Below are 16,806 nucleotides of genomic sequence, written 5' to 3' on the forward strand. Positions count from 1 at the left end.
CAACATGTTCCTCATTTTATGGTTAACCCCGTTATGGTTATGGTTAACCCTGTTATGGTTATGGTTAACCCTGTTATGGTTAACCCTGTTATGGTTAACCCTGTTATGGTTATGGTTAACCCAGTTATGGTTATGGTTAACCCTGTTATGGTTATGGTTAACCCTGTTATGGTTATGGTTAACCCTGTTATGTGAACTGAATATGGTGAAACTATTCCTTTGAAAAAAAAAAAAAACTTCAAGAAATGTTAACCATCTAATAGTCAAATCGTAATAACAGAGCAGGTGAGCTGGTTCCACTCTTTTTGGCCATTTTCTGGTGTTTTGTGGTGAAAACTGAGTGGGTCAAGCATAACACGTCAAGCCTGTGACCCATATGGACAGCCTAGAAATGTTTTAACAAATCCATGCAATTGCCCCTCCCTGTTGCACACAACAAGCTTACAATTCCCTTGTAATGGGATTTGTGGCTGATTTAAATGAAATCGTCAATCCTGTTACTTTATTTGCCACTTAATAGGCACTTACTATATACAGTATTATTTGTATATCTTACTCTTTACAACAATGAGGTGAAATCAGAAGTTTCACATCTCAAAAGGCACCGTATTGATGGAACGACCCATATGCTTGTGTTTGAGCATGTAAACATAACTGTACACTCTTCAGATCCTTAGTGGGAAAGCTATGACTGGTTTTATGAACGGTTGGACTGGTTGAATCTAGTTCTGCTGTCATCTGTAGGGCACTCTCACATTTCGGAGGACAGCACACACGTCACACACTTTAACCTTTGCGGTCAAATCATGGATTACAATATACAACATTTAAAAAGCAAGGGGGTAAAAAATACAAAATTAAGATCATTTGGGTCAGCATCAAAAGCACACCCGGCTAACACGCAGCGACACAAAAAAATACTCTGGAGTTCTCACCCCAGAGACTTCAAATAAAAACTTAAAAAGATATGAAAAGCACCAAGCAAACACAATGCACCGTTGACTTAGAACTGAATGGTCTGAGCAGGGAGTGGGGATAGTGTTTCAGAAGTAGTCATCCCACTGAAAACTAAAACACTAGATTCCATACATTTTTCATTACAGCTTCCATTGTCAGGTATTTAACATTGTCCCTTTCCAGTACTGAAAAACTAAATAATTGCAATACAATAAAACTAATGAGAACATTTGATTTTGTTACATTTGGCAATTAGCCATTTTGTTGTTGGTGCACTTTGAGTAGTAATGCATCCAGTGAGGGACAAACTAGGACAACGACTAGACACTAGTAATGGGATCAAGGGTGGTGTTTAGAGTGGTGGGCATGCAGTAAGTTAATCAGGGGGAAAAGAAGGTTCAAACTGGGGATCACTATGTTCTCTCCTCCCTGTTCTATCCATCCATCGTTCTTCTCCACGGTCTTTCTGGCTACAGTCTACCCCAAGCCGGTGACAGTCATATGGGAATTTTTAGGATGGGGGGGTGAGGGGCCGAGCAAAGGCTGAAGGGTCGATATCTCACACTGCTGCCTTTTTGTTTGTCTTTGTTTAGTCTGCGATCACAGTGCAAAAAACACATGGTCAGTCATGTCGGTAGCTCTTGACAGAATGAGAATGGGGAGCAGGTCACAGTGTCTGTAGTTGTTTTAACACCGAGGGCTGCTGTAGCTCAACACCCCCTGTTCCCCTCTCCTCCTAGGGTGACCCCTGACCTTTAGGGCTAGTAGACACAGAGGTCAGGGAACTTCATCTCGTAGACGGGCACCGAGCGGCTCTGGGTCTGGCCGTAGCCTGATGAGATGGTGCCAGACGGGCTGGGAGGGGGTCTGGGGAGGGCAGAGAGAGAGAGAACATGGGGAAGGTGTTCTAAAACATTCCAAATCATGTTGCTCAAGTCATAGAGTGTGCCAGATATTTACCAGGACAGATTGGAGGGTACAATTATATCATACTAAGTGCCTACGGGAATCCTCTGTTCTTTTGGCATGTGGACTGGCATACATTACAGTGGTGAGAAGTATGTATGTGTTTATGTGGGTGGGGAGGGGGTGAAGCTATTCATTCCAATTTATGCTGTTCAAGTCATAGTGTGCCTACTTGTGCCCATACCAAGAGCCAAAATAACTTCAGAATGCACCTAACATTATGATATAATTGTACCCTCCAACCTGGCCTGTTAAAAATGTGCAGGTTAGCATTTATTCAGATGAGTAGTCTACCAGAGGCTGCACTGTAGTGTTCAATAGCTGGCACAGCCACCGTGCCAGCTTTAAACCTAACCCTAATACTTAGCCCTAACCTTCAATTAAGACCAAAAAGCACATTTACGATATAGCCAATTTTGAAACAGCTCAATTTTGCCTCCAGGGCGAGACCCTGCCAATAAACGCTAACCTCTGTTAAATATCTGGCTCCTGAGCAACACCATCCCCCCTCCACCCACACAAACACACTCATCATGTCTACAATGTAAACTGAACACAATGAACTGAATGGTGAATGATAACTGAAGAAATGTACTGAGTGGATGTTTCTGAGCACTTCTAAAGTGGGAATTACATCATCATAGCTTCTGTTTGGACTATTCTTTCTTTTCTTCTTGTTTCTTACCGGATTGTGATCTCAAAGATCTGATTGAGTTTGCTCTGCAGCAATGTGGCCTGTAAAGAACAAGCAGAGAAGAGCATCAGAGTCAGAAATAGAATGAAGCCACAAAATAAAAAATAGAGCAGTAAGATAATGGATTGAAAAACTCAACAGTGATATTCAAATTATGCAACGGCAGAATTTAGGTTCTTTAAACATGGGGGTAGAATTATATATATTTTTTTACCCTGGCACCGCAGTGGGCAGCTATCTCCTCGAAGGGAGCCTTCTGGAACTTCTCCACCACCTGCCTCCTGCGCTCTCTCTCCTGCTCCTCCATCCCCACACTGTCCACTGAGGAGACACACACACTTCGGTATTGTTGTACTGCTGATACAATCACAATGTCCTTGGAGGGACAGATTGATAATGGTCCAATAGAACACTTTACTGTCAGCTAACTCAATATCCTGCTGCCTGACCAAATGACTCATGAGTGATATGGTGCTGATGGGTACTTACCAATGGCATTTTTCAGAGTTTCAAATGTGATCTCCTCTGCTGGAGTCCTCTGTAGAATGAGAGAGAGTGAGGGACAGAAGAGACGGGGGACATTTTTGGTGTGCATGTGTTTGTGTTTCTCCTTACCTCCTCTTTCTCTGGGCTGTTCCTTGACTCCACCTCCACCTGTAGTGAGATGGTCTCTCCAATGCTCTTCCTCTTGGACAGACGATCCTCATCTAGAGAGAACACAACAATTTAGCTGAAAAATGACCCACGATGAGTACAATGGCTTGGGATTAAAGAGACAATCTGGGATTCAATCAACAACAAAGTGGTCACCCAGTGACGAAGGTACAGTACACACTATTAACTCAGTTGTAGAAGAGGTGCAATTCACCTCTTTTCTATTTCCATTCACTCTACAGGCATAGATCAAAACACAGGCTGCGTGCATTGCTGTTCCAAAGGTTAACCATTTCAGTTGGATTACTCCTCATCACCCATCCTTATTGAAGCTACTGATCTTAGTAAGAGTTGAGCACATGTTCTCGTGCATGTTGAAAGGTGTGTGTTACCTGTGAACTGAGGGATGTAGGGTGTGGCCAGCCTGTCTGTGTTGTAGCCGCTGCCCCCCAAGACTTCTGTGATCTTAGACTGCTGGAACAGAACATCCCCCTCCAACTTCTCCAGAGAGGCAGGGAGCCTGGGAGACGGGAAAGAAGAGACGGAGAGCGCAGAGACCGAAGACAAATGGTAAGAGAGATGGGGAAGAAGAGATGGGGAAGAGGGAAGAAGAGACGGAGAGCGCAGAGACCGAAGACAAATGGTAAGAGATGGGGAAGAAGAGATGGGGAAGAAGAGAGATGAAAGAAGAGACGGAGAGCGCAGAGACCGAAGACAAATGGTAAGAGAGATGGGGAAGAAGAGATGGGGAAGAAGAGACGGAGAGCGCAGAGACCGAAGACAAAATGGTGAGAGAGATGGGGAAGAAGAGAGATGAAAGAAGAGACGGAGAGCGCAGAGACCGAAGACAAACGGTAAGAGAGATGGGGAAGAAGAGAGATGAAAGAAGAGGGGGACCAGACAGTGACAGAAGACATGGAAAGACAGAAGGAAGATCAGAGAAGGAATAAATGGGAGGAAACTTCTCCATTTACTCCAGATCTTATTTACTCCACATCTTAAAAGACTGGGGAGATGAAGTATGAAAGCAATATATGGAGGAAAGTAACCCTGCATCCATAAGCTGCACTGCTTTCATCTGTAGAGTTCACAAAAGCCTTGAGGAAGTTCACAGAGCGACAAACAGCAAAGAGCACACAGACACAGACACACACACACACACACACACAGAACTTAGAATAGCTCTCTTTAAATGCATCACTAATAGGATTTTCGGGTTGACACGAAAAGGAAGGAAGGTCTGTTAAAAGCTGTGTTGACTGTGGCTGAATGCTTCATGAATCTTAAGTGAAATGTCTTTCTAATGGAAAGAATACAAGAGGGCTGTGGGAAGAACAAGAACCCAAATGACTAAATGTAAATACTCCTATTCACTGAGGAGTGCTGAGCGATTAGTGAACTTCGAGGTCGGTTCGATTCAAAATTGATTTGAACGCTGTAACACAGAATAAAACAATGAATAAAAGTCCCATGGTGGTAGTGACTGCCCATTACTGCTTATCACTAATTAACCATCGTTTATTCACATTACTTTACGAAAATATTTCAGTTGTGTATATTACATTTGTTTTAAGTGATGACTATTTCATTCCAAGTCTTCATCTCATCTCTATAGAGCTGTTGTCCATGCTGTCTGACAAAATCATTATTTTAGTAGTTCTTCAAAGTAAATAAGGCATACTTTTATGATCATGTATTTTCAGGTAGACACCTCGGGGAGCAACAGCTGCTCTATCTCCCCAAAATCTTGCATTCTTCTGTTTCTTCCGTAGGAGGCATAAAAGAAACACAGACCAGACAAGTAGATGCACAATAGATTATGCTCATTGTAGTTAATTACCACATTTTATGCGATGAACTATGTAGAATATTGGCCTGTTGGAAACTCCCATCGCACAGTTCAGGCTGGATCTGATTTCTCTCTAGAGAAACTGTGCAATGTGTGAATTAAGCTTGCAGAAAAAAAAGAACAAAATGGAATTCTAAATAATTGAACCAATGTCGGTCAATTAGTTGTTTAAAAAAATAAAAATAACCAACATTTCGGTTAATCGCTTAGAACTACCACTGAGACCTATAATATAATATCATACAGTGCCTTCAGAAAGTATTCATACCCCTTGACTTATTCCACAAATCATAATCATTCTCACCCATCTACACATAATACCCCATAATTACAAAGTCGAAACATATACATTTTTTGACTAATTTATTGAAAATGAAATGCAGACGCTCTGGATAAGAGCGTCTGCTAAATGACTTAAATGTAAATGTAAATGTATATAATCTACATAAGTAGTCACACCCAATACTTTTTAGAAGCACCTTTGGCAGCGATTACAGCTGTAATTCCTTCTGGGTAAGTCTAAGAGCTTTGCACACCTGGATTGTACAATATTCGCACATTAGTTTCTTAAAACAATTCCTAAAGCAATTTTCAAGTCTCACCATAGATTTTCAAGCCAATTTAAGTCAAAACTAACTAGGCCACTCAGGAACGTTCAATATTGTCTTGGTAAGCAAATCCATTGTATATTTGGCCTTGTGTTCTAGGTTATTGTCCTGCTGAAAGGTGAATTTGTCTCCCAGTGTCTGTTGGAAAGCAGACTGAACCAGGTTTTCCTCTAGGATGTTGCCTAGATGTCCACCACCATGCTTGACTAGTACTCGGTGTTGTGTTGAATTTGCCCCAAACATTACGCTTTGTATTCAGGAAATTAAGTCCATTACTTTGCCACATCTTCTGCAGTTTTGCTTTAGTGCCTTTTTGCAAACAGAATGCATATGGGATATTTTTCTTCTTAGCTTCCTTATTTTCACTGTCATTTAGGTAGTGTGGAGTAACTACAACATTGTTGATCCATCCTCAGTTTTCTCCTGTCACAACCATTAAACTCTGGAACTATTTTAAAGTCACCATTTGCCTCGAGGTGAAATGCCTGAGTGGTTTCCTTCCTATGAGGCAACGGAGTTAGGAAGGACACCTGTATCTTCATAAAGTCTGGGTGTATTGATACACCATCCAAAGTGTCATTATTAACTTGACCATACTCAAAGGGATATTCAATGTCTGCTTTCAGATTTGCCATAACAAAAGGGGTTGAAAACTTGACTAAGAACATTTCAGCTTCACATTTTTATTAATTTGTAAACATTTCTAAAAACATATTCCACTTTGGGGTGGGGTGTTGTGTGTATGCCAGTGATACAAAATTGCAATTAAATCCATTCAAAATTCAGGCTGTAACAAAATGTGGGTGAAGTTGTAGGGTGTGAATACTTTCTGAAGGCACTGTAGACACAAATGAATCACTAATCACACAAAATAAATAATACACTTCAGAAATGACTGTCAACACAACAAACGTGAGCAAGAAAAAGGAGCTGATCGTAGATAACAGGAAAAGGAGGACCGAACACGCCCCCATTCACATCGACGGGGCCGGAGTGGAGCAGATCGAGAGCTTCAAGTTCCTTGGTGTCCACATCACCAACAAACTACGATGGTCCAAACACACCAAGACAGTCGTGAAGAGGGCGCGACAACGCCTATTCCCCCTCAGGAGACTGAAAAGATTTGGCATGGGTCCCCAGATCCTCAAAATGTTCTACAGTTGCACCATCGAGAGCATCCTAACCAGTTACATCACTGCTTGGCATCCGTAAGGTGTTACAGAGGGTAATGCGTACGGCCCAGTACATCACTGGGTCCAAGCTTCCTGCCATCCAGGACCTTTACACTAGGCAGTGTCAGAGGAAGGCACCAAATAATTGTCAAAGACTCCAGCCACCCAAGTCATAGACTGTTCACTCTGCTACCGCACGGCAGGTGGTACCGGGGCGCCAAGACCAGTTCCAAAAGGCCTCAGATAAGACTGCTGAACAGTAAATCAACTGACTACCCAAACTACTATTGTTAAGTGACTGTCCCACTGGATGTCATAAGGTGAATGCACCAATTTGTAAGTCGCTCTGGATAAGAGCGTCTGCTAAATGACTTAAATGTAAATGTAAATGTTTGCACTGGCCCCCACACAATTGTTTTTTTTTTTTTTTTTTTACACTGCAGCTACTCGCTGTTTATTATGTATGCAGTCACTTGTACCCTACTTACATGTACATATTATCTCAACTAACCTGTACCACTGCACATTAAATCGGTACCCCGTTTAAAGCCTCGTTATGGTTATTTTATGGTGTTACTTTTTAAAACTTTAAGTATTTTTCTTAACTCCTATTTTCTTAAAACTGCATTGTTGGTTAAGGGCTTGTAAGTAAGCAATTCACGTTAAGTTCTAACTGTTGATTTTTGGTGTATGTGAAATATACAATTTGATTTGAAAATAACTAGGGCTTGACAATGATGGTGAAAACTAGGGAGAAATTGTGGGTTTAAGTGGGTTATAGTTACACAGGGTGCAATATTGGGGAAACATTTCTACTTAAAATATCGAAGGGACGCAAGAGGCACTCGTAGTAGAACAAACCATATCGACATATACAAAAATATAAACACAACATGTGCTGGTCCCATGTTTCATGAGCTGAAAATAAAAGATCCCAGAAATGTTCCATATGCAAAAAAAAGCTTATTTCTCTCAGATTTTGTGCACAAATTTGTTTACATCCCTGTTATTGAGCATTTCTCCTTTGCCAAGACAATCCATCAACCTGACAGGTGTGGCATATGAAGAAGCTGATTAAAAGGCATGATAATTACACAGGTGCACCTTGTGCTGAGGACAATAAAAGGCCACTCTAAAAATGTGCAGTTTTGTCAAACAACACAATGCCACAGATGTCCACCAGAGCTGTTGCCAAAGAATGTAATGTTAATTTCCCTACCATAAGCTGCCTCAAATGTCATTTTAGAGAATTTGTCAGTACGTGCAACTGGCCTCACAACCGTAGACCACGTGTAACCACACCAGCCCAGGACCTCCACATCTGGCTTCTTCACCTGCGGGATGATCTGAGACCAACCACCCGGACAGCTGATGAAATTGAGGACTTTTTCTTTTTCTGGGGAAAAACGTATTCTAATTGGCTGGGCTATGCTCCCCAGTGGGTGGGCCTATGCCCTCCCAGGCTCACCCATGGCAGCGCCCCTGCCCAGTCATATGAAATCCATAGATTAGGGCCTTATGCACACTCTTGGCATTCTCTCAGATTTGTTTAACACTTATTTGGTTACTACATGATCCCATATGTGTTATTTCATAGTGTTGATGTCTTCACTATTATTCTACAATGTAGAAAATAGTAAAAATAAAGAAAAACCCTGGAATGAGTAGGTGTGTCCAAACTTTTGAATATATATATATATATATATATTATTACATATTTCTGCCGAGAAGCGTTTTAATTGGATTGTCATTGGCCCAATGACTGGAAGTCTGTGGGAAAAGCTAGCATGTCATTGTGCAAATGCTATTACCCCCTCCCCCCACTACTCTTGTCACCACTGCTGTCAAAAAACCTAGGGGAAACACAGCTTTACCTATACCAATCTTAACAAATACCAAAGTGATGTAAACCTACTTGGGGTTTTCTATGAAGATGTCCTCAGGGAGAAGGAAGGGTACCTCCTTCTGTCTCATCTCAATCACCTGGGAGGGAGTGAGCGACACACAAGTCATTCATTAGAGGAGTCCTACATCTGCACATTGCAGGCAGAGAGTGGTCTGATGCACACAGGTACCTCGTGTATGTGCTGACAGAAGGTGGGGACGGTGGTGAGTTGACAGATGAGGTTGAGGTAGGCAGCAGAGAGGGCATGGACAGCACAGCGGTTATAGACTGACAGAGACTCCTCGTTGGTTTGAGCCAACTCCTACAGGAAAGAGAGAGATGACACTGATCACCTTGGTTCTGGGAGACTTAAATGAGTATGTGTGTGTAGTTATATATATATGTGTGTGTGTGTGTGTGTGTGTGTGTGTGTGTGTGTGTGTGTGTGTGTGTGTGTGTGTGTGTGTGTGTGTGTGTGTGTGTGTGTGTGTGTGTGTGTGTGTGTGTGTGTGTGTGTGTGTGTGTGTGTGTGTGTGTGTGTGTGTGTGTAGTTACGAGTATGTGTAGTTACGAGTATGTGTGTGTGTGTGTGTACCTGCAGGGCCAGGGCCAGTCTGATGAGGTCAACCACCACCTCTTCGTTTGCCAGTTCCATGCTGATGAGGGCCAGCAGGGTGTAGAGCGTCTCAAAGTGCTGTGGACCACTGCTCTGCTCCTTACACGCCAAGTAGATGTGGCGGTACAACTGCTGTGCATGCTGGGTAATAGAGAAAGAGAGGAAAGTGAGGCAGGAGGGGGTGGCAGATGGAGAGAGGGAGAGAGAGAGAGTGAGGAAGTTGAGATTGTGATAGAGAGAGCAAGCTGGTGATAGAGGTTTACCTTTTTCATGAAAAGGTTGTCCTGTCGGGAGCACTTATCCACTTTCAGTTTGAGAACAGAGATATCTGATATAATGCTGTAGGAGGAGACAGGAGACTAGCATTATTATATGGACAGATACAGAGAGAGTGAAAGCATAGCGCAGTGCTTCTGTAAGGACAGGTCAAAAGACAAGATGCCTCAAAATGACAAGTGCAAGCCTGAGGAAAGAATGATAGTGACAGAGACTGAAGGGATGACAATAAGCCTGACAGGGGAGACAAAAGCCTGACAGTGAAAGATAAGGAGAGGGATAGAGAGAAGGACAGAGTGATAGAGAGTAGGTATGTCTGAGGGGCAGAAATACAGACAGTTTGGGGGGAAGCGAATGAGAGAAAAAGTGAGAGTCACACAAAGAGCTAGACCTAAGGAGTGTTCTGACCTGATGCTGGAGAACTTGGGTGTGTTGTCGTGTCTGTCTATAACACTGAGGAGGATGGTGAGCACCAGCAGTCTGACCTCCGGGTCCTCCATCAGAGAGAAGGACAGCAGCGGCTCCAGGAATGAGTTGGGCAGCGCCGTCAGCATGTTGGTGGTCTGGAACCCTGTCGTCACCTGGGGAGAGGGAGGAGAGAGCGTGGAGGAAGAAAGATTTTAAGAAAGAAAGAGGAAGATTGATGTGGGCCAGTTGACAGAAACCTGCACACAGAGTTTGGTGACTACTGAGAAGTCTCTAATGTTAATGTCTCACCTGAACCAGTGACTTCAGCAGCATGATCTGGATCATCCTGGTTCCTTCACAACCCCTTCAAATAAAAAAAAGTTGTCAGGAAAGTGTGAGAATGTGCGTGTGAGTGCGTGTGAGTGCGTGTGTGTCCTCACCCTGAGCCTGCGTTTGTGAGTGCGGGGTGTACCCCTGGTACAGGAATCTTGCCCATGATGAAGAGCATGACCTCGGAGCGCTGGTATGTAGGGAGGGTGTTCGCAAACGACCCTGGAGAGATACAAACAGTTCAAATGAAAGTCAATATTTTGGTAGTTATAGATCTTGAAAACTTGACTGCTGACATGCAAAACATTTTGGGACTATATCAGAGTGAGGAAGGTGGAGAGAGCTGGTGTGTGTGATTGTCCACACACACACTAGATTTGCAGCCAGTCTCTCCTTAAAGAACACACACACACACTGACCAATAGTCCTGATGACGGCTTCCTGTAGCTGTCTCTCCTCATGTGTTTTGATGATCTTGATGCCAATGTTTCCGCTGGCGTCGTAGGAGCCGGTCAGCTCGTAGTCCACACTGAGACGCAGCTGCCTTAGCAGAGTGTTAAACACCTCCAACACAGTGGGGCCTGACACACACACACACACACACACACACACACACACACACACACACACACACACACACACACACACACACACACACACACACACACACACACACACACACACACGTCATTAGAGAAAGAACCCCTACTTCAGTAGATTGAAAGTGTCTATGATAACACACCTCTCTCTGGTAGAGAGATTATAATACTGAATGAAGAAAGTGTGAAGAAAATGTGATCTGGACAGGCAAGCCAGGACAAGGTGTGTGTGTGTGGCAGACTTCTTTCTACCCACCTACAGAGCCGCTGGAAGCAATGGCTGCAGCCTCCAGGAGGACTTCCACTATCCCAGCACGCACTGTGGCTGAATTCTTACTGTTGGCATCCAGGTGACCTAGCAGCTGCTGGATGACCAGGTGAGAGTGCTGCGACTGGAGGAGGAGGAGAGAGGGAGCGAGAAAGAGCGAAACAGGGCAAAAGAGCAAGAGAGAGAATTAATTTCAAACCACTATTGGGTCAATATAAAAACAGCCGTACATCAAAGAAACACAGAGAGTAGGAGTGAGAAGTAACTAGGATTTCAGTTGAATTGGGGTGAAAGTAGGAGGTTGTTCTGAGAGACGGGGGAGGATATACAAAAAGCACTTTAGGTTGACTGACTTCCCCAGGTAACAGCTGCCAGAGAGGGAGGGAGGGAGGGAGGAACGGAGAGAGAGGAATAGAGGGAGTAGAGGTGACTCACCTGGATAGAGTACATGATGATCTTAAAGCAGCGGACTGCAAAGGTCTTCCCCTCCCACAGAGAGTGGTTATCTAAGTGCCTGGAGTGAGAGAATGAGTGTGAGAGACAGAAGAGACAGAAAGTGTAAACGTGAAAGTTACAAAGTACAGACAAGAGGAAGACAGAGAGAGAACTTGCTGATACAGAACATTCCCCACAGAACCATGTTGCATATCTTAGTCACAATACACAGCACTAGTCCACTAATCCACTAATACACATAACTAATCCACTAATACACAGCACTAGTCCACTAATACAGAACTAATCCACAGCACTAGTCCACTAATACAGAACTAATCCACAACACTAGTCCACTAATACAGAACTAATCCACAACACTAGTCCACTAATGCAGAACTAATAGACAGCACTAGTCCACCAACGCGCAGCACTAGTCCACCAACGCGCAGCACTAGTCCACCAACGCGCAGCACTAGACCACAGCCCTGGTCCACAGCCCTAGTCCACTAAAACAGAGGGGACCAAGTCTTACATGAGTACTGGTGTGACAGCGTTCTTGATGTTGCCGTAGGCAGCCCGTCCCAGCAGCTCTCTGAAGCAGCGCTCCGTCAGCTCTGCCGGACTCTCCTTCTCTTTCTCCGACGCCTGCAGGGGAGAGGGGGAGCGGCTGAAGAGACCGAGAGAGAGGAATGGAGGGTGACAGAAAGGTGAGAGAGAGACCGAGGGTGAAGGACGAATGACGGAGAGAGGGAGAGAGGAGGTAGGGAGTGAAGGAGTAAAAGAGGAGCAGAAACATATTTGAGTCAACGAAAACACACATAAACGCACGCTTTCGACACACATAAAAATCACAAACAAGGGTGATGTGTCCTTGCTGGTGTATACCTGCCTGAGGCACTTCTCCCTCTCTGTTGTGGTGTGTTTGTGGTGACTGCACAAATGGTTATCGTGTATGCGTGTACACTTGAATGTGAAAGAGAGCGAGAGTGTGTGTGAGCATAAAGTGTTAATGTGCTTGTGTGTATGTGCAACAGAATGTTTGTAAAATGTGCATGCAAGCCCTCTTCTCCCTCTCTCTCGGGCCCAGGCTTTTCTGTCTTATACATAGTTAAAGCATTCTCAGCTGAGCGGAAGTCTTCTCTGTTCTACTCTCTACCACACCTGGCATCAGGTGGTCCTCCAATAACATCATTTATTAACCACATACGCCTTTCTTCTCGCCCCCCCACCACCAGCACCACTGAAGAAGAGGTCATGGGACTTCCCGTCTCTGTATGGGTCCCGTCTCTGTAGAACTCTCATTAGCAGCCATGCTCTTACTGAAAACGCCCCAGAAAATATTAGATAAACATACACTTGGAAATGATTCAAAACAAAACAAAATGTGCCACAACACATGGATAGCAGCATTTTCATCTATTCAATATGTGGGTAATGCTGTATGAAGGTAGAGAAAAGAAATGATATGTTCCTCGCTATTAATGAAACAATGGATACACCAAGAGAAGGTGCCCAGCAGATTGGTATCAGCGACCTTTCAATAAGCCTAGCATTTCCTTAACAACAAGTTAAAAACAATCAGTGAGGGACGAGATAAATGTCTCTATGTCCTCACGTTTACCTGTATTTATTTATTCATTCTGCAGGTCCACTGAGAGGACAATCTCTTTCTTGTGGGAGACCTATTTTCCAGCCTTACAATAAATGAAGAGTTCTAGTTTGAATGCCCTTTGAATTACATAATCAAAGGAAGACATAACCACATTGTAGGAGTTAATTAGCTAGTGTGCTAGCCCCTGCAGTCCTACTAGAGTTGGCCAATAAGGACAAAAAAAAGATATCACAATAAACTGACAGAATTTTTACGATACTGATAAATTGAACGATAAATGTATAACATGAAATGTGCACCGGTAACTTTGTTATATCACCCTTAAAACTACTACTACTGGATACTTTGAATGATGTGCTTTCAATTGTCCTGTTAGCAATAGTCCATATGAGCAGACTTCTTTCCTTTCTAACGTCACAGTCCTCTAATAAAGGCTACACAGATGACAATCGCTAGTGCGCTTCACACTGCTCTGTCCCTTCAGGTCAAAAGGACCACCACAGAAACTGGAGGGCTGAGCACACCCCCATACACATCCACCGAGCTGTAGTGGAGACGGTCAAGAGCTTCATGTTCCTCGGTGTCCAAATCACTAAAGACGTATTGATGGTGCAAATACACCGTCGTGAAGAGAGCACGACAACGCCTCTTCCCCTTCTGGAGGCGGAGAAGGTTTGGGTCATCAGATCCTCATAAAGTTCTACAGCTGCACCACTGAGAGCATCTTGACTGGCTGCACCACCGCTTGGTATGGCAACTGCTCAGTATTTGACCGCAAGGCGCTACAGAGGGTAGTGCGTACGGCCCAGTACATCACTGGGGCCAAGCACCCTGCTATCCAGGCCCTCTATACCAGGCTGTGCCAGAGGAAGGCCCTAAAAATGGTAAAAGACTCCAGCCACCCAAGTCAGTCTATTCTCTCTGCTAGCGCCAGAAGCCATGAGACTGCTAAATGGCTACCCAGACGTTCTGCTTTTCACCCCCTACCTACATGGACATCAATCAATCAATCACCTAACCAAACCTACATATTACCTCAATCACCCGCTCAGTGCCGGTACTCCTTGTATATAGCCTCGTTATTGTGTTTCTATTTTCTTTTGATTAATTTGTAAAAATAACTGCATTGCTGGGAAAAGGCTCATGAGTAAATATTTCACGGTAAAGTCTACAGTTGTTGTATTCAGTGCATGTGACAAATACAATTCAATTGTATTTATCGTGATTATCGATATCAATAAAATGCCTGCGATAAACGGTCGGTTCTGTTGGTATTGATCATTTTTTGGTTTATAGTCCAAGCTCTAAGACCTACTGCTGTTGTCTGTGGCCAGTAATGATAGTTATTAGCCAGTATCACAGTCCCGGTATTACTGCTGAAGTCTGTGGCCAGTAATAGTAGTTATTAGCCAGTATCATAGTCCCAGTACTACTGCTGTTGTCTGTGGCCAGTAATGATAGTTATTAGCCAGTATCATAGTCCCAGTACTACTGCTGTTGTCTGTGGCCAGTAATGATAGTTATTAGCCAGTATCATAGTCCCAGTACTACTGCTGTTGTCTGTGGCCAGTAATGATAGTTATTAGCCAGTATCATAGTCCCAGTACTACTGCTGTTGTCTGTGGCCAGTAATGATAGTTATTAGCCAGTATCATAGTCCCAGTACTACTGTTGTTGTCTGTGGCCAGTAATAATAGTTATTAGCCAGTATCATAGTACCAGTACTACTGCTGTTGTCTGTGGCCAGTAATGATAGTTATTAGCCAGTATCATAGTCCCAGTACTACTGCTGTTGTCTGTGGCCAGTAATGATAGTCATTAGCCAGTATCATAGTCCCAGTATTACTGTTGTGGTCTGTGGCCAGTAATAATATGGAGAGTTCAGCAGGAGAGTTATAGGAGGACATAGCAGGACCAGACAGGGGACTGACTGACCTACTGAGGCCTAAGGAACAGAAGGAGATGGCCTAGGCTCTTTCAAGGTTAACTGTTTGCTCCATATTTCCTTTGCTGACTATCTTTCATTCTTTCATTTTTTCAGGCTCTCTCTCTTGCTCTCTCAATTCAATTTCAATTTAAGGGGCTTTATTGGCATGGGAAACATATGTTAACATTGCCAAGGCAAGTGAAGTAGATAATAAACAAAAGTGAAATAAACAATACAATTTAACAGCAAACATTACACTCACAAAAGTTCCAAAAGAATAAAGACATTTCAAATGTCATATTATGTCTATATACAGTGTTGTTATGATGTGAAAAGGGAAAATAAATCAACATAAATATAGGACTCTCTCTCTCTCTCTCTCTCTCTCTCTGATTTATTTGCGTCAGTGTGATTCAGTGCATGTGGAGACCTGCCAAAAACTGGATAGAGGCAGTCTGGCTCTCCACCCCCCTCTCCCTCTCTCAGCATCTCTGCCACATTGCCCCCTCTTTCCTCTCCAGGACTCATTTGGTCCCTCAGTATTGTAGATGCATTTAATTATTTGTCTCCATCTTTCTTAATCACTTTGAGTCAATCATTACCTACTCTCATCTTCTCTTCCTCCATTCCTCTCCCTCCCAATCTCTTCATCCCTCCATCTCCCCCCCCCTCCCACGTTCACTCTGTTTGTCCTTGGATGCAGTGCTGAAGACATGGCCTTGAGGTTAACTGGACTGTCAGTGACATCAATCACAGATGAGTGGATAACAGCTGGCTGGCAGTGTCAACACAAACACCACCTGACCTGGACTATCAGGCCTGCGCAACCACCCACCCACATCTACAATGACCCATCCACAGCAACTCCACCCTCCAGTCCTTGTAGGCCTGGACTTTCAAACCCCTCGTTCACAACATGGATGGGCTATTTGAACAAAGACATGTGTCTTCCTGTCAGGTGGTCAATTCTCTACAACCTCTTCTTAGTTTTCTAATATAATTAACTACCAAGGAAACTGTTACTAATGACCCTGCCCCTGACCGCTAGCCTCTTGATAACCCCTTACATTGACCCCTCACCTCTCAGTGCCCTCTCCACTCTGCAGGTTGAAGAGCAGTGAGGGGACGATCTTGTCCATGTGCTGGGGGTCCCAGATGTTAGACTGTAGGTCATCATTCACCGTCTTCCTCACAACCCCCTGCAGACCATTTATCCCAGCCATACGGATCCTATAGAGAAGAGAAAGGGGACAAATGAATGAATCAACCAATTAGTCAGTCTCTTGATATTAATCGAGGATAATTTAATCTTAAAATCACTCTCCCATCAGGAAGATTTGTAACAAAGTAATCAAGTATGAGACAGTACAGGTACATAGATCAATATCTACAATAGGGCTGATCCCATTTAGTTGACTGGTCGATTGTTCGGTCGATAGGCTGTTGGTCAACCGAGATTTCTTTAGTCAAGCAGTTTTTCATGGCACACGAGACACCGGTCTGATTCCCGCCCTTCTCAGTGGACTAATCCATTGAGGAGGCCGCGG

At 43.7% G+C, this 16,806-nt stretch overlaps 1 protein-coding gene across 1 annotated transcript; it reads right to left on the reverse strand.

Moving 5' to 3' along the window:
* Positions 1-206: 206 nt before the first annotated feature.
* Positions 207-16,489, reverse strand: LOC124019352 (protein EFR3 homolog B; the record flags this gene model as incomplete). The annotated part of the gene is made up of 18 exons (XM_046334672.1): positions 207-1,824; positions 2,609-2,658; positions 2,832-2,938; positions 3,107-3,155; positions 3,233-3,324; positions 3,664-3,791; positions 8,816-8,883; positions 8,976-9,107; positions 9,381-9,542; positions 9,665-9,740; positions 10,086-10,258; positions 10,395-10,449; positions 10,526-10,637; positions 10,835-10,996; positions 11,271-11,406; positions 11,718-11,796; positions 12,253-12,387; positions 16,340-16,489. Coding segments are annotated over 18 exons (1,972 nt in total), but the record flags the coding sequence as incomplete, so codon positions are not given.
* Positions 16,490-16,806: the final 317 nt, after the last annotated feature.

Source organism: Oncorhynchus gorbuscha, unplaced genomic scaffold (genome assembly GCF_021184085.1).
Source record: "Oncorhynchus gorbuscha isolate QuinsamMale2020 ecotype Even-year unplaced genomic scaffold, OgorEven_v1.0 Un_scaffold_8:::fragment_8:::debris, whole genome shotgun sequence".
NCBI lineage: Eukaryota > Metazoa > Chordata > Actinopteri > Salmoniformes > Salmonidae > Oncorhynchus > Oncorhynchus gorbuscha.